This window comes from Phallusia mammillata, chromosome 5, assembly GCF_965637545.1.
Source record: "Phallusia mammillata chromosome 5, kaPhaMamm4.hap1.1, whole genome shotgun sequence".
NCBI lineage: Eukaryota > Metazoa > Chordata > Ascidiacea > Phlebobranchia > Ascidiidae > Phallusia > Phallusia mammillata.
Window position 1 is genome coordinate 4,742,380 of NC_137256.1, and position 19,410 is coordinate 4,761,789.

At 35.8% G+C, this 19,410-nt stretch overlaps 5 protein-coding genes and 1 long non-coding RNA gene across 9 annotated transcripts; 1 reads left to right on the forward strand and 5 right to left on the reverse strand.

Moving 5' to 3' along the window:
* Positions 1–353: 353 nt before the first annotated feature.
* Positions 354–1,749, reverse strand: LOC145230658 (uncharacterized). Its single transcript, XM_080096151.1, has 7 exons — positions 1,523–1,749; positions 1,371–1,451; positions 1,235–1,282; positions 1,071–1,166; positions 870–959; positions 676–789; positions 354–504 (listed from the first exon to the last, which is right to left on the reverse strand). Exons 1-7 carry the CDS (start codon positions 1,556–1,558, stop codon positions 370–372), a joined length of 600 nt encoding a protein of 199 aa, XP_079952277.1. The 5' UTR covers positions 1,559–1,749; the 3' UTR covers positions 354–369.
* On the forward strand, positions 455–8,949 carry LOC145230660 (uncharacterized). Of its 2 annotated transcripts, XR_013860718.1 has the most exons (7): positions 455–491; positions 582–771; positions 4,302–4,407; positions 4,505–4,694; positions 8,225–8,330; positions 8,428–8,617; positions 8,883–8,949. It is a non-coding gene; the product is annotated as an uncharacterized LOC145230660 (long non-coding RNA). The 2 variants fall into 2 exon arrangements; XR_013860719.1 differs by lacking the exons at positions 8,225–8,330; positions 8,428–8,617; positions 8,883–8,949 and adding an exon at positions 4,960–5,026.
* On the reverse strand, positions 4,167–5,511 carry LOC145230657 (uncharacterized). Of its 2 annotated transcripts, XM_080096149.1 has the most exons (7): positions 5,446–5,511; positions 5,294–5,374; positions 5,158–5,205; positions 4,994–5,089; positions 4,793–4,882; positions 4,599–4,712; positions 4,167–4,425 (listed from the first exon to the last, which is right to left on the reverse strand). In XM_080096149.1, the coding sequence occupies exons 1-7, from the start codon at positions 5,479–5,481 to the stop codon at positions 4,291–4,293; spliced, it is 600 nt and encodes a 199-aa protein (XP_079952275.1). In that variant the 5' UTR covers positions 5,482–5,511; the 3' UTR covers positions 4,167–4,290. The 2 variants fall into 2 exon arrangements, with proteins under 2 accessions (XP_079952275.1, XP_079952276.1); XM_080096150.1 differs by lacking the exon at positions 5,158–5,205.
* Positions 8,090–9,434, reverse strand: LOC145230656 (uncharacterized). 2 transcript variants are annotated; one of them, XM_080096147.1, is made up of 7 exons: positions 9,369–9,434; positions 9,217–9,297; positions 9,081–9,128; positions 8,917–9,012; positions 8,716–8,805; positions 8,522–8,635; positions 8,090–8,348 (listed from the first exon to the last, which is right to left on the reverse strand). In XM_080096147.1, exons 1-7 carry the CDS (start codon positions 9,402–9,404, stop codon positions 8,214–8,216), a joined length of 600 nt encoding a protein of 199 aa, XP_079952273.1. In that variant the 5' UTR covers positions 9,405–9,434; the 3' UTR covers positions 8,090–8,213. The 2 variants fall into 2 exon arrangements, with proteins under 2 accessions (XP_079952273.1, XP_079952274.1); XM_080096148.1 differs by lacking the exon at positions 9,081–9,128.
* Positions 9,435–12,453: 3,019 nt separating this feature from the next.
* On the reverse strand, positions 12,454–14,634 carry LOC145228141 (uncharacterized). The gene is made up of 7 exons (XM_080093135.1): positions 13,747–14,634; positions 13,595–13,675; positions 13,459–13,506; positions 13,291–13,386; positions 13,090–13,179; positions 12,897–13,010; positions 12,454–12,725 (listed from the first exon to the last, which is right to left on the reverse strand). The coding sequence occupies exons 1-7, from the start codon at positions 13,780–13,782 to the stop codon at positions 12,591–12,593; spliced, it is 600 nt and encodes a 199-aa protein (XP_079949261.1). The 5' UTR covers positions 13,783–14,634; the 3' UTR covers positions 12,454–12,590.
* Positions 14,635–16,451: 1,817 nt separating this feature from the next.
* On the reverse strand, positions 16,452–17,868 carry LOC145230659 (uncharacterized). The gene is made up of 6 exons (XM_080096152.1): positions 17,609–17,868; positions 17,457–17,537; positions 17,153–17,368; positions 16,950–17,039; positions 16,756–16,869; positions 16,452–16,586 (listed from the first exon to the last, which is right to left on the reverse strand). Exons 3-6 carry the CDS (start codon positions 17,243–17,245, stop codon positions 16,452–16,454), a joined length of 432 nt encoding a protein of 143 aa, XP_079952278.1. The 5' UTR covers positions 17,246–17,368; positions 17,457–17,537; positions 17,609–17,868.
* Positions 17,869–19,410: the final 1,542 nt, after the last annotated feature.

Consider the following 19,410-nt stretch of genomic DNA (forward strand, 5'->3'; position numbering starts at 1 on the left):
AGTTACTGTATTCAAATGTGCTTCTGGTGAAAAAAGTAGTTTATTTGCCAATGGGCAAAGACTTTCAGGCAACATGTTAAACACATTGGTTGAATATGGAACGTTTGGCCTGAATGGCATACTTTGCCCGTATTGATGTTTCACCGTGTGGATTAGCAAAAACTTGGCAAAAAAACAAAACGCATTTACGAACTATAGCATTAAAGTAAACGTTTGTGAAAGCATGATCATTAAATTTCGATAAGTTACCACGAAGTCTCATATATTTTAAGTTTTATTAACAAAGCCATGCAAAAATACAAGTATACGCTCTAAAATATTACACATGCAAAATTAAAATGTTTTTAGTGCCAATTCGCACATTGTCTTTTAATTAGCAGGTCCCCGCTGAATTTCTGGGAGGTTCTCGATTTTGTTCAGAAGATTTTGATCTAACTGGACGATCCACATCTTCGGCCCCTCTACATTTGTCACAAAGGCAACAGAGTAAGGTAACAGTTTATTCTGTAAAACAAAACGGGATTGTTTTTTGAAAAACAAAGAGTTTTTAAGTGTTTAATATACTTTTTTTTGCTTATTAGATATTAAAAGTGTAATTTTGAACGACTACAATTAAACAGCTGGAGGCTTAGAACAACGTTATTTGTTTTAATTACATAAACCTTCTTAACTCACCCGTTCGAAAACCTCATCCAGCAACGTAGTCACGGAAGAAAAATCCGGATATTTTGCCGGTTTGGGCTTTTCCACCAACGCTGGCTTTGGTGCACGGTTAGTATCTTCCACAACCTGAAAGGAAACACAGACATTTTATTAATGTTAAACAAAGTAGGAATAGGAAACTTTAACTAAACAAACAAAATACCAACCTGGGGGAGCCCTGCTTTCACGGCAGGTAATTTGTCACTTTCTTTCACACAACCAGTGTCTCCTTCTGCAAAGATTTCGCCTTTCTTATTCTGCAAATATAAATAAGCAGAGATGTTTGTGGTGTCATGTTGAAGAAGAGCAAATTAGTCATTAACTATGTTTCTAGAAAATAATGCAACATTGATCGGAATTAGTTATACCTCGACATGAGCAACCTCAGCAACGCTTTTGTCCTCCGGGTCATCAAATGCTCTATGGACGTCCACTTTAACAACCAATTGACGTCCTTGTATTTTCTACAATGCATTGAAAAGACTGTGAGCTTGAGAAAAACATCAGGACATACAAGATCAAACTCTCTTACTGGAGTAGTTCTCTTTGCTTTCAACTCACATATTTCCACAGGCACCGTCTAAACATAATTGATAAGTTGCATTCTGGCCAATTTTGCTGGTTTTTGTATAGCAGCCTAAACACTAAAATAATAGAGAAACACTTACCTTGTGAAACGGTTGAGGTGGTTTATTTTTCTCAACTTCGATCACTCTAAGGTTGTTGTCTTTGTTGTGACCATTGAGTTTCTGCATATAACATTCAAATACCTAATTTTAAACCATATCTCATTACTATAAACTGTATAAACCCCTCTTACCTTTACTCTGTTTTGCTTTTTGAAACAATTTCCCATTTTTCTTTCAAAATCTCACGAGCTTAATTTTACACAACCGTTTAGCAGCATGTAAAATTTCCCAAATGATTCCGGTTTGAAAACACTGCCAACTTGCACATTGTCCAGCCAAGGTTACGGAGGAAACGATTGTGATGTTTTCATTATTACGCATCTTGTATTTTGAGCACAAAATTTCATCACAGAAGCCATTGTGACGTTTTATTGTGTTTGCCTGTAGCCTGTGTATGCTGGTTTATTTAATTATCAACCTTTAACTAGGAGGCTGCTTAGACATACTAAAATGAAATGGAATGTGTAACGCTGCTAGTCTTTTTGTGGTGTTCTGCTTGTGTTCGTTTTACCGAAGCTTTAGGTTAGCTGATGGACTTGGTATTGGATTCAGCAAGTTGTTTTTGTTTGTGTTGTTCAAAACTTCACCAGTATCCAAATTGTTTTACAAGCAAAAGGCTCATATTTAGTCAAGAAAGAAGTAAGCTGTATCATGCGTAAATCGCTCTTTTACGTGAAAATAACTTGAACAGTGTGATAATCGAGCTGAACAGTGTGATAAATGTTAAATTGTCGTGCTATTCAGTTGGCTGTTCATAGGCATCAGATTTGGAGTTGCTGTCTTATGTTTCTAATTATGTCACAAACAGACATGGAATGTGAACATTGTTGTAAAAAGTTTTGACCCCTGAATATTTCCTGCCATTAGTGGTACACAAGTCTATGTAAAAAGTGCACTGTGTGTTTATGTAGACTTTGGTGGTACCCTGATGCCGACCATGCTTATTGTTTTTATGTTTGTTACTTGCACATTGCAGTTGTATGAAGTGATGACTGGGTAAACCAGTCTAAAACTGGCGCACATTGCGATATCTCGAAAAATTAAAACGATGTAGCCTACGTTTCTAAAATTTTGGCACAACATTACGGAGTTGAACTGAAGCGGAACATATAGTGTTTAAAATGCACATATAAGTTTCCTAAGGTATTGTCGCATCCAGTGGTGGAATTCAGCAGGCTCGCACCGGTTCTATAGAACTGTTTCACGAAATTTTATGAGATCAGCGAACCGGTTAGCATTACTGGTTACTGTCAATGGTATTTTTGTAATAGAACAGGCTGAAAAATGACTTCTGTCATAGAACCGGCTTACAAAAAGTTTGAATCCCACCACTGGTCGCATCCAATATTATCTTGATTGTTCACATTAGAAACGCTATCACAAGTTTATGATAACTAAGGCGATTATTTTTTGACTTGTCAAAAAAAGTCAAAAAATTGTCAAAATTTTTGGAATAGGTCAAAAATTGTCTAAATTGTTTGCAAAGTCAAAACTGTTTACAAACTGCATTGTCGTGGTGTTGTAGAGGTTGCACTGTCAGTGAACTTTTCATTTTACACCTTGTAGCCTACTTTATACTGTTGTAAATGACCTGTTGTCTACTTATTTTGAATCATAAACCATTAAGGAAAATAATTAGGTTGATATGGTGTGATGCTCAACACACCACAAAACGTGTAAAATTTTCGACAGCTGTGGGTTAGGCGCAGCTCTTGCTTCGGTTTTGCTTTAGATACTTCATGTATCTTTCGTTTAGACAAATGTATTGAACAATTTTTGTTGTGTCTTAGCTGCAGTTTTTTGGCAGTGATTTTTAATTAGCTCATTTCCCTTTTCAGAATAGGCTAGGTCTGTGTTCAGATTTTTGCCTTTCTGTTAGACTTTTGCACATTCTTTCGCTTATAGTTGGAATAAACTATAGGCCTACAGTCACTTTTTAACTTTTTGTACAATAATGCGTAATTTACCTACTTGAGTTCTTCTTACGTCAAAATTTTGTCAAATAAAAGTTTTTTAAAGTCAAAATTTTCCATTTGTAGGTCAAAATTTTGCGTTTTTAGGTCAAAAAATAATCGCCCTAATAATAAACTAACTATGGACAGAAAACAAATTGCTTTCTGTGAGCCGTTTAATTGTTCTTGGTTGACTTTTTCCTGCAAGTTAGTTAAATTTCAAAATGGCTGAAGTTGAACTGAGGCTACCCTGACTTGAATTAGAACATTTGGTAACACATGGCATTTAACAAGATGTTACAGGATAAAAACTTAGCCTGGGTATACGTAGAAATGTTTCATAATCTTAAGGGTCTAATTTGCTGAGTCGAAAATCACAACGATTGGTAAAATAGCGTATTGCTACGTCACTTATCTTGTTGTGACAATCAGTAAATAAACGTCGTGAACTATTTGGATATCTCATCAAAATCTTGACACTACAGATTGAGAAACACAGGACTAACTAGATTTCAGAAAACAATTAAAAAAAAAACGATTATTAAATGGTTTAAAATGACAGGCGCATATCCACTAGTGACTAGTCAATTAACTTCTGCATTGTAAAACAGGGGTGTAAAACTCGTGCCCGTGGTCTGCATGCGGCCCACAGAGCCCTCTAATGCGGCTCTTAAACAGTTAGCAACAATTGTAGTATTTTGTAAGATTTTTGTCTATCTATTATAATTTTTTCTAACCTTTCAAACACTTTTGCAGAAATTGAATTTATAAATAAAAACGCAAATGTTATGAATGGAAACGATAGTAAAACATCAGTGACCACAAACTGTTATATATTTTAAGTTTATTAACAACAAAAGTCATGCAAGATAATAATTAAGTATGCGCTCTAAAATATTACACATGCAAAATGAAAATGTTTTTAGTGCCAATCTGCACATTGTCTTTTAATTAGCAGGTCCCCGCTGAATTTCTGGGAGGTTCTCGATTTTGTTCAGTAGATTTTGATCTAACTGGACGATCCACATCTTCGGCCCCTCTACATTTGTCGCAAAGGCAACAGAGTAGGGTAACAGTTTGTTCTGTAAAACAACCCGGGATTGTTTTTTTTTTTTAAACAAAAAGTTTTTGAGTGTTTAATATACTTTTTTTCACTTTTAGATATTAAAAGTGTAATTTTGAACGACTACAATTAAACAGCTGGAGGCTTAGAACAACGTTATTTGTTTTAATTACATAAACCTTCTTAACTCACCCGTTCGATAACCTCATCCAGCAACGTAGTCACGGAAGAAAAATCCGGATATTTTGCCGGTTTGGGCTTTTCCACCAACGCTGGCTTTGGTGCACGGTTAGTATCTTCCACAACCTGAAAGGAAACACAGACATTTTATTAATGTTAAACAAAGTAGGAATAGGAAACTTTAACTAAACAAACAAAATACCAACCTGGGGGAGCCCTGCTTTCACGGCAGGTAATTTGTCACTTTCTTTCACACAACCAGTGTCTCCTTCTGCAAAGATTTCGCCTTTCTTATTCTGCAAATATAAATAAGCAGAGATGTTTGTGGTGTCATGTTGAAGAAGAGCAAATTAGTCATTAACTATGTTTCTAGAAAATAATGCAACATTGATCGGAATTAGTTATACCTCGACATGAGCAACCTCAGCAACGCTTTTGTCCTCCGGGTCATCAAATGCTCTATGGACGTCCACTTTAACAACCAATTGACGTCCTTGTATTTTCTACAATGCATTGAAAAGACTGTGAGCTTGAGAAAAACATCAGGACATACAAGATCAAACTCTCTTACTGGAGTAGTTCTCTTTGCTTTCAACTCACATATTTCCACAGGCACCGTCTAAACATAATTGATAAGTTGCATTCTGGCCAATTTTGCTGGTTTTTGTATAGCAGCCTAAACACTAAAATAATAGAGAAACACTTACCTTGTGAAACGGTTGAGGTGGTTTATTTTTCTCAACTTCGATCACTCTAAGGTTGTTGTCTTTGTTGTGACCATTGAGTTTCTGCATATAACATTCAAATACCTAATTTTAAACCATATCTCATTACTATAAACTGTATAAACCCCTCTTACCTTTACTCTGTTTTGCTTTTTGAAACAATTTCCCATTTTTCTTTCAAAATCTCACGAGCTTAATTTTACACAACCGTTTAGCAGCATGTAAAATTTCCCAAATGATTCCGGTTTGAAAACACTGCCAACTTGCACATTGTCCAGCCAAGGTTACGGAGGAAACGATTGTGATGTTTTCATTATTACGCATCTTGTATTTTGAGCACAAAATTTCATTACAGAAGCCATTGTGACGTTCCATTGTGTTTGCCTGTAGCCTGTGTATGCTGGTTTATTTAATTATCAACCTTTAACTAGGAGGCTGCTTAGACATACTAAAATGAAATGGAATGTGTAACGCTGCTAGTCTTTTTGTGGTGTTCTGCTTGTGTTCGTTTTACCGAAGCTTTAGGTTAGCTGATGGACTTGGTATTGGATTCAGCAAGTTGTTTTTGTTTGTGTTGTTCAAAACTTCACCAGTATCCAAATTGTTTTACAAGCAAAAGGCTCATATTTAGTCAAGAAAGAAGTAAGCTGTATCATGCGTAAATCGCTCTTTTACGTGAAAATAACTTGAACAGTGTGATAATCGAGCTGAACAGTGTGATAAATGTTAAATTGTCGTGCTATTCAGTTGGCTGTTCATAGGCATCAGATTTGGAGTTGCTGTCTTATGTTTCTAATTATGTCACAAACAGACATGGAATGTGAACATTGTTGTAAAAAGTTTTGACCCCTGAATATTTCCTGCCATTAGTGGTACACAAGTCTATGTAAAAAGTGCACTGTGTGTTTATGTAGACTTTGGTGGTACCCTGATGCCGACCATGCTTATTGTTTTTATGTTTGTTACTTGCACATTGCAGTTGTATGAAGTGATGACTGGGTAAACCAGTCTAAAACTGGCGCACATTGCGATATCTCGAAAAATTAAAACGATGTAGCCTACGTTTCTAAAATTTTGGCACAACATTACGGAGTTGAACTGAAGCGGAACATATAGTGTTTAAAATGCACATATAAGTTTCCTAAGGTATTGTCGCATCCAGTGGTGGAATTCAGCAGGCTCGCACCGGTTCTATAGAACTGTTTCACGAAATTTTATGAGATCAGCGAACCGGTTAGCATTACTGGTTACTGTCAATGGTATTTTTGTAATAGAACAGGCTGAAAAATGACTTCTGTCATAGAACCGGCTTACAAAAAGTTTGAATCCCACCACTGGTCGCATCCAATATTATCTTGATTGTTCACATTAGAAACGCTATCACAAGTTTATGATAACTAAGGCGATTATTTTTTGACTTGTCAAAAAAAGTCAAAAAATTGTCAAAATTTTTGGAATAGGTCAAAAATTGTCTAAATTGTTTGCAAAGTCAAAACTGTTTACAAACTGCATTGTCGTGGTGTTGTAGAGGTTGCACTGTCAGTGAACTTTTCATTTTACACCTTGTAGCCTACTTTATACTGTTGTAAATGACCTGTTGTCTACTTATTTTGAATCATAAACCATTAAGGAAAATAATTAGGTTGATATGGTGTGATGCTCAACACACCACAAAACGTGTAAAATTTTCGACAGCTGTGGGTTAGGCGCAGCTCTTGCTTCGGTTTTGCTTTAGATACTTCATGTATCTTTCGTTTAGACAAATGTATTGAACAATTTTTGTTGTGTCTTAGCTGCAGTTTTTTGGCAGTGATTTTTAATTAGCTCATTTCCCTTTTCAGAATAGGCTAGGTCTGTGTTCAGATTTTTGCCTTTCTGTTAGACTTTTGCACATTCTTTCGCTTATAGTTGGAATAAACTATAGGCCTACAGTCACTTTTTAACTTTTTGTACAATAATGCGTAATTTACCTACTTGAGTTCTTCTTACGTCAAAATTTTGTCAAATAAAAGTTTTTTAAAGTCAAAATTTTCCATTTGTAGGTCAAAATTTTGCGTTTTTAGGTCAAAAAATAATCGCCCTAATAATAAACTAACTATGGACAGAAAACAAATTGCTTTCTGTGAGCCGTTTAATTGTTCTTGGTTGACTTTTTCCTGCAAGTTAGTTAAATTTCAAAATGGCTGAAGTTGAACTGAGGCTACCCTGACTTGAATTAGAACATTTGGTAACACATGGCATTTAACAAGATGTTACAGGATAAAAACTTAGCCTGGGTATACGTAGAAATGTTTCATAATCTTAAGGGTCTAATTTGCTGAGTCGAAAATCACAACGATTGGTAAAATAGCGTATTGCTACGTCACTTATCTTGTTGTGACAATCAGTAAATAAACGTCGTGAACTATTTGGATATCTCATCAAAATCTTGACACTACAGATTGAGAAACACAGGACTAACTAGATTTCAGAAAACAATTAAAAAAAAAACGATTATTAAATGGTTTAAAATGACAGGCGCATATCCACTAGTGACTAGTCAATTAACTTCTGCATTGTAAAACAGGGGTGTAAAACTCGTGCCCGTGGTCTGCATGCGGCCCACAGAGCCCTCTAATGCGGCTCTTAAACAGTTAGCAACAATTGTAGTATTTTGTAAGATTTTTGTCTATCTATTATAATTTTTTCTAACCTTTCAAACACTTTTGCAGAAATTGAATTTATAAATAAAAACGCAAATGTTATGAATGGAAACGATAGTAAAACATCAGTGACCACAAACTGTTATATATTTTAAGTTTATTAACAACAAAAGTCATGCAAGATAATAATTAAGTATGCGCTCTAAAATATTACACATGCAAAATGAAAATGTTTTTAGTGCCAATCTGCACATTGTCTTTTAATTAGCAGGTCCCCGCTGAATTTCTGGGAGGTTCTCGATTTTGTTCAGTAGATTTTGATCTAACTGGACGATCCACATCTTCGGCCCCTCTACATTTGTCGCAAAGGCAACAGAGTAGGGTAACAGTTTGTTCTGTAAAACAACCCGGGATTGTTTTTTTTTTTTAAACAAAAAGTTTTTGAGTGTTTAATATACTTTTTTTCACTTTTAGATATTAAAAGTGTAATTTTGAACGACTACAATTAAACAGCTGGAGGCTTAGAACAACGTTATTTGTTTTAATTACATAAACCTTCTTAACTCACCCGTTCGATAACCTCATCCAGCAACGTAGTCACGGAAGAAAAATCCGGATATTTTGCCGGTTTGGGCTTTTCCACCAACGCTGGCTTTGGTGCACGGTTAGTATCTTCCACAACCTGAAAGGAAACACAGACATTTTATTAATGTTAAACAAAGTAGGAATAGGAAACTTTAACTAAACAAACAAAATACCAACCTGGGGGAGCCCTGCTTTCACGGCAGGTAATTTGTCACTTTCTTTCACACAACCAGTGTCTCCTTCTGCAAAGATTTCGCCTTTCTTATTCTGCAAATATAAATAAGCAGAGATGTTTGTGGTGTCATGTTGAAGAAGAGCAAATTAGTCATTAACTATGTTTCTAGAAAATAATGCAACATTGATCGGAATTAGTTATACCTCGACATGAGCAACCTCAGCAACGCTTTTGTCCTCCGGGTCATCAAATGCTCTATGGACGTCCACTTTAACAACCAATTGACGTCCTTGTATTTTCTACAATGCATTGAAAAGACTGTGAGCTTGAGAAAAACATCAGGACATACAAGATCAAACTCTCTTACTGGAGTAGTTCTCTTTGCTTTCAACTCACATATTTCCACAGGCACCGTCTAAACATAATTGATAAGTTGCATTCTGGCCAATTTTGCTGGTTTTTGTATAGCAGCCTAAACACTAAAATAATAGAGAAACACTTACCTTGTGAAACGGTTGAGGTGGTTTATTTTTCTCAACTTCGATCACTCTAAGGTTGTTGTCTTTGTTGTGACCATTGAGTTTCTGCATATAACATTCAAATACCTAATTTTAAACCATATCTCATTACTATAAACTGTATAAACCCCTCTTACCTTTACTCTGTTTTGCTTTTTGAAACAATTTCCCATTTTTCTTTCAAAATCTCACGAGCTTAATTTTACACAACCGTTTAGCAGCATGTAAAATTTCCCAAATGATTCCGGTTTGAAAACACTGCCAACTTGCACATTGTCCAGCCAAGGTTACGGAGGAAACGATTGTGATGTTTTCATTATTACGCATCTTGTATTTTGAGCACAAAATTTCATTACAGAAGCCATTGTGACGTTCCATTGTGTTTGCCTGTAGCCTGTGTATGCTGGTTTATTTAATTATCAACCTTTAACTAGGAGGCTGCTTAGACATACTAAAATGAAATGGAATGTGTAACGCTGCTAGTCTTTTTGTGGTGTTCTGCTTGTGTTCGTTTTACCGAAGCTTTAGGTTAGCTGATGGACTTGGTATTGGATTCAGCAAGTTGTTTTTGTTTGTGTTGTTCAAAACTTCACCAGTATCCAAATTGTTTTACAAGCAAAAGGCTCATATTTAGTCAAGAAAGAAGTAAGCTGTATCATGCGTAAATCGCTCTTTTACGTGAAAATAACTTGAACAGTGTGATAATCGAGCTGAACAGTGTGATAAATGTTAAATTGTCGTGCTATTCAGTTGGCTGTTCATAGGCATCAGATTTGGAGTTGCTGTCTTATGTTTCTAATTATGTCACAAACAGACATGGAATGTGAACATTGTTGTAAAAAGTTTTGACCCCTGAATATTTCCTGCCATTAGTGGTACACAAGTCTATGTAAAAAGTGCACTGTGTGTTTATGTAGACTTTGGTGGTACCCTGATGCCGACCATGCTTATTGTTTTTATGTTTGTTACTTGCACATTGCAGTTGTATGAAGTGATGACTGGGTAAACCAGTCTAAAACTGGCGCACATTGCGATATCTCGAAAAATTAAAACGATGTAGCCTACGTTTCTAAAATTTTGGCACAACATTACGGAGTTGAACTGAAGCGGAACATATAGTGTTTAAAATGCACATATAAGTTTCCTAAGGTATTGTCGCATCCAGTGGTGGAATTCAGCAGGCTCGCACCGGTTCTATAGAACTGTTTCACGAAATTTTATGAGATCAGCGAACCGGTTAGCATTACTGGTTACTGTCAATGGTATTTTTGTAATAGAACAGGCTGAAAAATGACTTCTGTCATAGAACCGGCTTACAAAAAGTTTGAATCCCACCACTGGTCGCATCCAATATTATCTTGATTGTTCACATTAGAAACGCTATCACAAGTTTATGATAACTAAGGCGATTATTTTTTGACTTGTCAAAAAAAGTCAAAAAATTGTCAAAATTTTTGGAATAGGTCAAAAATTGTCTAAATTGTTTGCAAAGTCAAAACTGTTTACAAACTGCATTGTCGTGGTGTTGTAGAGGTTGCACTGTCAGTGAACTTTTCATTTTACACCTTGTAGCCTACTTTATACTGTTGTAAATGACCTGTTGTCTACTTATTTTGAATCATAAACCATTAAGGAAAATAATTAGGTTGATATGGTGTGATGCTCAACACACCACAAAACGTGTAAAATTTTCGACAGCTGTGGGTTAGGCGCAGCTCTTGCTTCGGTTTTGCTTTAGATACTGTAGGGGTTATTTGGTCCTGATGACGTCGTACTTTCACTACAGAAGTATCTTTCGCTGTAGATGTTTTACGCCCTTAATTCCTTGACTATCTGAGCTACTGCTTGACTGAGCTTAGTCCGATATATTGGACGGCGTTGAACGTTAAAGTTGGTTTATTGTGTTAGCTAGTAGCATCGTCGATATTGTTAGAGAGAGAGAGATAGGTAGTCTCTCATGTGAGAGAAAGCTTGTCTCTGATTCACCTCTCCGGTATCGTTACAATACACGTGAATATATATAGTGAGAAAGGTGGCGATGACGTAACTGTACAGATGGTAAAAGGTGTTAAATAGCGACAAATGAAAATCGAGGTCGAGCACTGATAAGGTGACGATGACGAAATACAACGTTCATGCAATCACAGTCACTCGTATGATATTTGCGCTTATTTGTTCTGTAATTTACGATACACCACAATACTTCATGTATCTTTCGTTTAGACAAATTTATTGAACAATTTTTGTTGTGTCTTAGCTGCAGTTTTTTGGCAGTGATTTTTAATTAGCTCATTTCCCTTTTCAGAATAGGCTAGGTCTGTGTTCAGATTTTTGCCTTTCTGTTAGACTTTTGCACATTCTTTCGCTTATAGTTGGATTAAACTATACGGTCACCTTTTAACTTTTTGTACAATAATGCGTAATTTACCTACTTGAGTTCTTCTTACGTCAAAATTTTGTCAAATAAAAGTTTTTTAAAGTCAAAATTTTCCATTTGTAGGTCAAAATTTTGCGTTTTTAGGTCAAAAAATAATCGCCCTAATAATAACCCAACTATGGACAGAAAACAAATTGCTTTCTGTGAGCCGTTTAATTGTTCTTGGTTGACTTTTTCCTGCAAGTTAGTTAAATTTCAAAATGGCTGAAGTTGAACTGAGGCTACCCTGACTTGAATTAGAACATTTGGTAACACATGGCATTTAACAAGATGTTACAGGATGAAAACTTAGCCTGGGTATACGTAGAAATGTTTCATAATCTTATGGGTCTGATTTGCTGAGTCGAAAATCACAACGATTGGTAAAATAGCGTATTGCTACGTCACTTATCTTGTTGTGACAATCAGTAAATAAACGTCGTGAACTATTTGGATATCTCATCAAAATCTTGACACTACAGATTGAGAAACACAGGACTAACTAGATTTCAGAAAACAATAAAAAAAAAACGATTATTAAATGGTTTAAAATGACAGGCGCATATCCGCTAGTGACTAGTCAATTAACTTCTACATTGTAAAGCAGGGGTGTAAAACTCGTGCCCGTGGTCTGCATGCGGCCCACAGAGCCCTCTAATGCGGCTCTTAAACAGTTAGCAACAATTGTAGTATTTTGTAAGATTTTTATCTATCTATTATAATTTTTTCTAACCTTTCAAACACTTTTGCAGAAATTAAATTTATAAATAAAAACGCAAATGTTATGAATGGAAACGATAGTAAAACATCAGTGACCACAAACTGTTATATATTTTAAGTTTATTAACAACAAAAGTCATGCAAGATAATAATTAAGTATGCGCTCTAAAATATTACACATGCAAAATGAAAATGTTTTTAGTGCCAATCTGCACATTGTCTTTTAATTAGCAGGTCCCCGCTGAATTTCTGGGAGGTTCTCGATTTTGTTCAGTAGATTTTGATCTAACTGGACGATCCACATCTTCGGCCCCTCTACATTTGTCGCAAAGGCAACAGAGTAGGGTAACAGTTTGTTCTGTAAAACAAAACGGGATTGTTTTTTTTTAAAACAAAAAGTTTTTGAGTGTTTAATATACTTTTTTTCACTTTTAGATATTAAAAGTGTAATTTTCAACGACTACAATTAAACAGCTGGAGGCTTAGAACAACGTTATTTGTTTTAATTACATAAACCTTCTTAACTCACCCGTTCGAAAACCTCATCCAGCAACGTAGTCACGGAAGAAAAATCCGGATATTTTGCCGGTTTGGGCTTTTCCACCAACGCTGGCTTTGGTGCACGGTTAGTATCTTCCACAACCTGAAAGGAAACACAGACATTTTATTAATGTTAAACAAAGTAGGAATATAAACATTAACTAAACAAACAAAATACCAACCTGGGGGAGCTCTGCTTTCACGGCAGGTAATTTGTTACTTTCTTTCACACAACCAGTGTCTCCTTCTGCAAAGATTTCGCCTTTCTTATTCTGCAAATATAAATAAGCAGAGATGTTTGTGGTGTCATGTTGAAGAAGAGCAAATTAGTCATTAACTATGTTTCTAGAAAATAATGCAACATTGATCGGAATTAGTTATACCTCGACATGAGCAAACTCAGCAACGCTTTTGTCATCCGGGTCATCAAATGCTCTATGGACGTCCACTTTAACAACCAATTGACGTCCTTGTATTTTCTACAATGCATTGAAAAGACTGTGAGCTTGAGAAAAACTTCCGGACATACAAGATCAAACTTTCACTCTTACTGGAGTAGTTCTCTTTGCTTTCAACTCACATATTTCCACAGGCACCGTCTAAACATAATTGATAAGTTGCATTCTGGCCAATTTTGCTGGTTCTAGTATAGCAGCCTAAACACTAAAATAATACAGAAACACTTACCTTGTGAAACGGTTGAGGTGGTTTATTTTTCTCAACTTCGATCACTCTAAGGTTGTTGTCTTTGTTGTGACCATTGAGTTTCTGCATATAACATTCAAATACCTAATTTTAAACCATATCACATTACTATAAACTGTATAAACCCCTCTTACCTTTACTCTGTTTTGCTTTTTGAAACAATTTCCCATTTTTCTTTCAAAATCTCACGAGCTTAATTTTACACAACCGTTTAGCAGCATGTAAAATTTCCCAAATGATTCCGGTTTGAAAACACTGCCAACTTGCACATTGTCCAGCCAAGGTTACGGAGGAAACGATTGTGATGTTTTCATTATTACGCATCTTGTATTTTGAGCACAAAATTTCATTACAGAAGCCATTGTGACGTTCCATTGTGTTTGCCTGTAGCCTGTGTATGCTGGTTTATTTAATTATCAACCTTTAACTAGGAGGCTGCTTAGACATACTAAAATGAAATGGAATGTGTAACGCTGCTAGTCTTTTTGTGGTGTTCTGCTTGTGTTCGTTTTACCGAAGCTTTAGGTTAGCTGATGGACTTGGTATTGGATTCAGCAAGTTGTTTTTGTTTGTGTTGTTCAAAACTTCACCAGTATCCAAATTGTTTTACAAGCAAAAGGCTCATATTTAGTCAAGAAAGAAGTAAGCTGTATCATGCGTAAATCGCTCTTTTACGTGAAAATAACTTGAACAGTGTGATAATCGAGCTGAACAGTGTGATAAATGTTAAATTGTCGTGCTATTCAGTTGGCTGTTCATAGGCATCAGATTTGGAGTTGCTGTCTTATGTTTCTAATTATGTCACAAACAGACATGGAATGTGAACATTGTTGTAAAAAGTTTTGACCCCTGAATATTTCCTGCCATTAGTGGTACACAAGTCTATGTAAAAAGCGCACTGTGTGTTTATGTAGACTTTGGTGGTACCCTGATGCCGACCATGCTTATTGTTTTTATGTTTGTTACTTGCACATTGCAGTTGTATGAAGTGATGACTGGGTAAACCAGTCTAAAACTGGCGCACATTGTAGCCTACGTTTCTAAAATTTTGGCACAACATTACGGAGTTGAACTGAAGCGGAACATATATATAGTGTTTAAAATGCACATATAAGTTTCCTATGCTATTGTCGCATCCAGTGGTGGAATTCAGCAGGCTCGCACCGGTTCTATAGAACCGTTTCACGAAATTTTATGAGATCAGCGAACCGGTTAGCATTACTGGTTACTGTCAATGGTATTTTTGTAATAGAACAGGCTGAAAAATGACTTCTGTCATAGAACCGGCTTACAAAAAGTTTGAATCCCACCACTGGTCGCATCCAATATTATCTTGATTGTTCACATTAGAAACGCTATCACAAGTTTATGATAACTAAGGCGATTATTTTTTGACTTGTCAAAAAAAGTCAAAAAATTGTCAAAATATTTGGAATAGGTCAAAAATTGTCTAAATTGTTTGCAAAGTCAAAACTGTTTACAAACTGCATTGTCGTGGTGTTGTAGAGGTTGCACTGTCAGTGAACTTTTCATTTTACACCTTGTAGCCTACTTTATACTGTTGTAAATGACCTGTTGTCTACTTATTTTGAATCATAAACCATTAAGGAAAATAATTAGGTTGATATGGTGTGATGCTCAACACACCTCAAAACGTGTAAAATTTTCGACAGCTGTGGGTTATGTGCAGCTCTTGCTTCGGTTCTGCTTTAGATACTTCATGTATCTTTCGTTTAGACAAATGTATTGAACAATTTTTGTTGTGTCTTAGCTGCAGTTTTTTGGCAGTGATTTTTAATTAGCTCATTTCCCTTTTCAGAATAGGCTAGGTCTGTGTTCAGATTTTTGCCTTTCTGTTAGACTTTTGCACATTCTTTCGCTTATAGTTGGATTAAACTATACGGTCACTTTTTAACTTTTTGTACAATAATGCGTAATTTACCTACTTGAGTTCTTCTTACGTCAAAATTTTGTCAAATAAAAGTTTTTTAAAGTCAAAATTTGTCAAAATTTTCCATTTGTAGGTCAAAATTTTGCGTTTTTTAGGTCAAAAACAATCGCCCTAATAATAACCTAACTATGGACAGAAAACAATTGCTTTCTGTGAGCCGTTTAATTGTTCTTGGTTGACTTTTTCCTGCAAGTTAGTTAAATTTCAAAATGGCTGAAGTTGAACTGAGGCTACCCTGATTGAGTTGGAACATTTGGTAACACATGGCATTTAACAAGATGTTACAGGATGAAAACTTAGCCTGGGTATACGTAGAAATGTTTCATAATCTTATGGGTCTGATTTGCTGAGTCGAAAATCACAACGATTGGTAAAATAGCGTATTGCTACGTCACTTATCTTGTTGTGACAATCAGTAAATAAACGTCGTGAACTATTTGGATATCTCATCAAAATCTTGACACTACAGATTGAGAAACACAGGACTAACTAGATTTCAGAAAACAGTTAAAAAAACGATTATTAAATGGTTTAAAATGACAGGCGCATATCCACTAGTGACTAGTCAATTAACTTTTACATTGTAAAGCAGGGGTGTAAAACTCGTGCCCGTGGTCTGCATGCGGCCCACAGAGCCCTCTAATGCGGCTCTTAAACAGTTAGCATCAATTGTAGTATTTTGTAAGATTTTTGTCTAACTATTATAATTTTTTCTAACCTTTTCAAACACTTTAAAAGTGGAAACGATAGTAAAACATCAGTGACCACAAACTGTTATATATTTTAAGTTTATTAACAACAAAAGTCATGCAAGATAATAAGTATGCGCTCTAAACTATTACACATGCAAAATGAAAATGTTTTTAGTGCCAATTCGCACATTGTCTTTTAATTAGCAGGTCCCCGCTGAATTTCTGGGAGGTTCTCGATTTTGTTCAGAAGATTTTGATCTAACTGGACGATCCACATCTTCGGCCCCTCTACATTTGTCGCAAAGGCAACAGAGTAAGGTAACAGTTTATTCTGTAAAACAAAACGGGATTTTTTTTTTAAACAAAAAGTTTTTAAGTGTTTAATATACTTTTTTTTTACTTTTAGATATTAAAAGTGTAATTTTGAACGACTACAATTAAACAGCTGGAGGCTTAGAACAACGTTATTTGTTTTAATTACACAAACCTTCTTAACTCACCCGTTCGAAAACCTCATCCAGCAACGTAGTCACGGAAGAAAAATCCGGATATTTTGCCGGTTTGGGCTTTTCCACCAACGCTGGCTTTGGTGCACGGTTAGTATCTTCCACAACCTGAAAGGAAACACAGACATTTTATTAATGTTAAACAAAGTAGGAATAGGAAACTTTAACTAAACAAACAAAATACCAACCTGGGGGAGCTCTGCTTTCACGGCAGGTAATTTGTCACTTTCTTTCACACAACCAGTGTCTCCTTCTGCAAAGATTTCGCCTTTCTTATTCTGCAAATATACATAAGCTGAGATGTTTGTGGTGTCATGTTGAAGAAGAGCCAATTAGTCATTGACTATGTTTCTAGAAAATAATGCAACATTGATCGGAATTAGTTATATACCTCGCCATGAGCAAACTCAGCAACGCTTTTGTCATCCGGGTCATCAAATGCTCTATGGACGTCCACTTTAACAACCAATTGACGTCCTTGCATTTTCTACAATGCATTGAAAAGACTGTGAGCTTGAGAAAAACTTCCGGACATACAAGATCAAACTTTCACTCTTACTGGAGTAGTTCTCTTTGCTTTCAACTCACATATTTCCACAGGCACCGTCTAAACATAATTGATAAGTTGCATTCTGGCCAATTTTGCTGGTTCTTGTATAGCAGCCTAAACACTAAAATAATACAGAAACACTTACCTTGTGAAACGGTTGAGGTGGTTTATTTTTCTCAACTTCGATCACTCTAAGGTTGTTGTCTTTGTTGTGACCATTGAGTTTCTGCATATAACATTCAAATACCTAATTTTAAACCATATCACATTACTATAAACTGTATAAACCCCTCTTACCTTTACTCTGTTTTGCTTTTTGAAACAATTTCCCATTTTTCTTTCAAAATCTCACGAGCTTAATTTTACACAACCGTTTAGCAGCATGTAAAATTTCCCAAATGATTCCGGTTTGAAAACACTGCCAACTTGCACATTGTCCAGCCAAGGTTACGGAGGAAACGATTGTGATGTTTTCATTATTACGCATCTTGTATTTTGAGCACAAAATTTCATCACAGAAGCCATTGTGACGTTCCATTGTGTTTGCCTGTAGCCTGTGTATGCAGGTTTATTTCATTAGCAACCTTTAACTAGAAGGCTGCTTAGACATACTAAAATGAAATGGAATGTGTAACGCTGCTAGTCTTTTTGTGGTGTTCTGCTTGTGTTCGTTTCACCGAAGCTTTAGGTTAGCTGATGGACTTGGTATTGGATTCAGCAAGTTGTTTTTGTTTGTGTTGTTCAAAACTTTACCAGTATCCAAATTGATTTACAAGCAAAAGACTCATATTTAGTCAAGAAAAAGTAAGCTGTATCATGCGTAAATCGCACTTTTACATGAAAATAACTTGAACAGTGTGATAATCGAGCTGAACAGTGTGATAAATGTTAAATTGTCGTGCTATTCAGTTGGCTGTTCATAGGCATAAGATTTGGAGTTGCTGTCTTATGTTTCTAATTATGTCACAAACAGACATGGAATGTGAACATTGTTGTAAAAAGTTTTGACCCCTGAATATTTCCTGCCATTAGTGGTACACAAGTCTATGTAAAAAGCGCACTGTGTGTTTATGTAGACTTTGGTGGTACCCTGATGCCGACCATGCTTATTGTTTTTATGTTTGTTACTTGCACATTGCAGTTGTATGAAGTGATGACTGGGTAAAACTGGCGCACATTGCGATATCTCGAAAACTAAAAACGATGTAGCCTACGTTTCTAAAATTTTGGCACAACATTACGGAGTTGAACTGAAGCGGAACATATATATAGTGTTTAAAATGCACATATAAGTTTCCTATGCTATTGTCGCATCCAGTGGTGGAATTCAGCAGGCTCGCACCGGTTCTATAGAACTGTTTCACGAAATTTTATGAGATCAGCGAACCGGTTAGCATTACTGGTTACTGTCAATGGTATTTTTGTAATAGAACAGGCTGAAAAATGACTTCTGTCATAGAACCGGCTTACAAAAAGTTTGAATCCCACCACTGGTCGCATCCAATATTATCTTGATTGTTCACATTAGAAACGCTATCACAAGTTTATGATAACTAAGGCGATTATTTTTTGACTTGTCAAAAAAAGTCAAAAAATTGTCAAAATTTTTGGAGTAGGTCAAAAATTGTCTAAATTGTTTGCAAAGTCAAAACTGTTTACAAACTGCATTGTCGTGGTGTTGTAGAGGTTGCACTGTCAGTGAACTTTTCATTTTACACCTTGTAGCCTACTTTATACTGTTGTAAATGACCTGTTGTCTACTTATTTTGAATCATAAACCATTAAGGAAAATAATTAGGTTGATATGGTGTGATGCTCAACACACCTCAAAACGTGTAAAATTTTCGACAGCTGTGGGTTATGTGCAGCTCTTGCTTCGGTTCTGCTTTAGATACTTCATGTATCTTTCGTTTAGACAAATGTATTGAACAATTTTTGTTGTGTCTTAGCTGCAGTTTTTTGGCAGTGATTTTTAATTAGCTCATTTCCCTTTTCAGAATAGGCTAGGTCTGTGTTCAGATTTTTGCCTTTCTGTTAGACTTTTGCACATTCTTTCGCTTATAGTTGGATTAAACTATACGGTCACTTTTTAACTTTTT

Bases quoted from the DNA above. Each gene is read 5' to 3' on its own strand.
- LOC145230658 (XM_080096151.1), bottom strand. From the start codon at position 1,558: ATGGGAAATTGTTTCAAAAAGCAAAACAGAGTAAAG. The intron at 1,452-1,522 runs GTAAGAGGGGTT...TGTTATATGCAG, and splicing joins AAAAGCAAAACAGAGTAAAG to AAACTCAATGGTCACAACAA. The intron at 960-1,070 runs GTATAACTAATT...TTATATTTGCAG, and splicing joins CTGAGGTTGCTCATGTCGAG to AATAAGAAAGGCGAAATCTT.
- LOC145230657 (XM_080096149.1), bottom strand. From the start codon at position 5,481: ATGGGAAATTGTTTCAAAAAGCAAAACAGAGTAAAG. The intron at 5,206-5,293 runs GTAAGTGTTTCT...AATTATGTTTAG, and splicing joins CACCTCAACCGTTTCACAAG to ACGGTGCCTGTGGAAATATG. The intron at 4,713-4,792 runs GTTGGTATTTTG...GTTTCCTTTCAG, and splicing joins TGAAAGCAGGGCTCCCCCAG to GTTGTGGAAGATACTAACCG.
- LOC145230656 (XM_080096147.1), bottom strand. From the start codon at position 9,404: ATGGGAAATTGTTTCAAAAAGCAAAACAGAGTAAAG. The intron at 9,129-9,216 runs GTAAGTGTTTCT...AATTATGTTTAG, and splicing joins CACCTCAACCGTTTCACAAG to ACGGTGCCTGTGGAAATATG. The intron at 8,349-8,521 runs GTGAGTTAAGAA...GTTGTTTTACAG, and splicing joins TGGATGAGGTTATCGAACGG to AACAAACTGTTACCCTACTC.
- LOC145228141 (XM_080093135.1), bottom strand. From the start codon at position 13,782: ATGGGAAATTGTTTCAAAAAGCAAAACAGAGTAAAG. The intron at 13,507-13,594 runs GTAAGTGTTTCT...AATTATGTTTAG, and splicing joins CACCTCAACCGTTTCACAAG to ACGGTGCCTGTGGAAATATG. The intron at 13,180-13,290 runs GTATAACTAATT...TTATATTTGCAG, and splicing joins CTGAGTTTGCTCATGTCGAG to AATAAGAAAGGCGAAATCTT.
- LOC145230659 (XM_080096152.1), bottom strand. From the start codon at position 17,245: ATGCAAGGACGTCAATTGGTTGTTAAAGTGGACGTCCATAGAGCATTT. The intron at 17,040-17,152 runs GTATATAACTAA...GTATATTTGCAG, and splicing joins CTGAGTTTGCTCATGGCGAG to AATAAGAAAGGCGAAATCTT. The intron at 16,587-16,755 runs GTGAGTTAAGAA...TTTGTTTTACAG, and splicing joins TGGATGAGGTTTTCGAACGG to AATAAACTGTTACCTTACTC.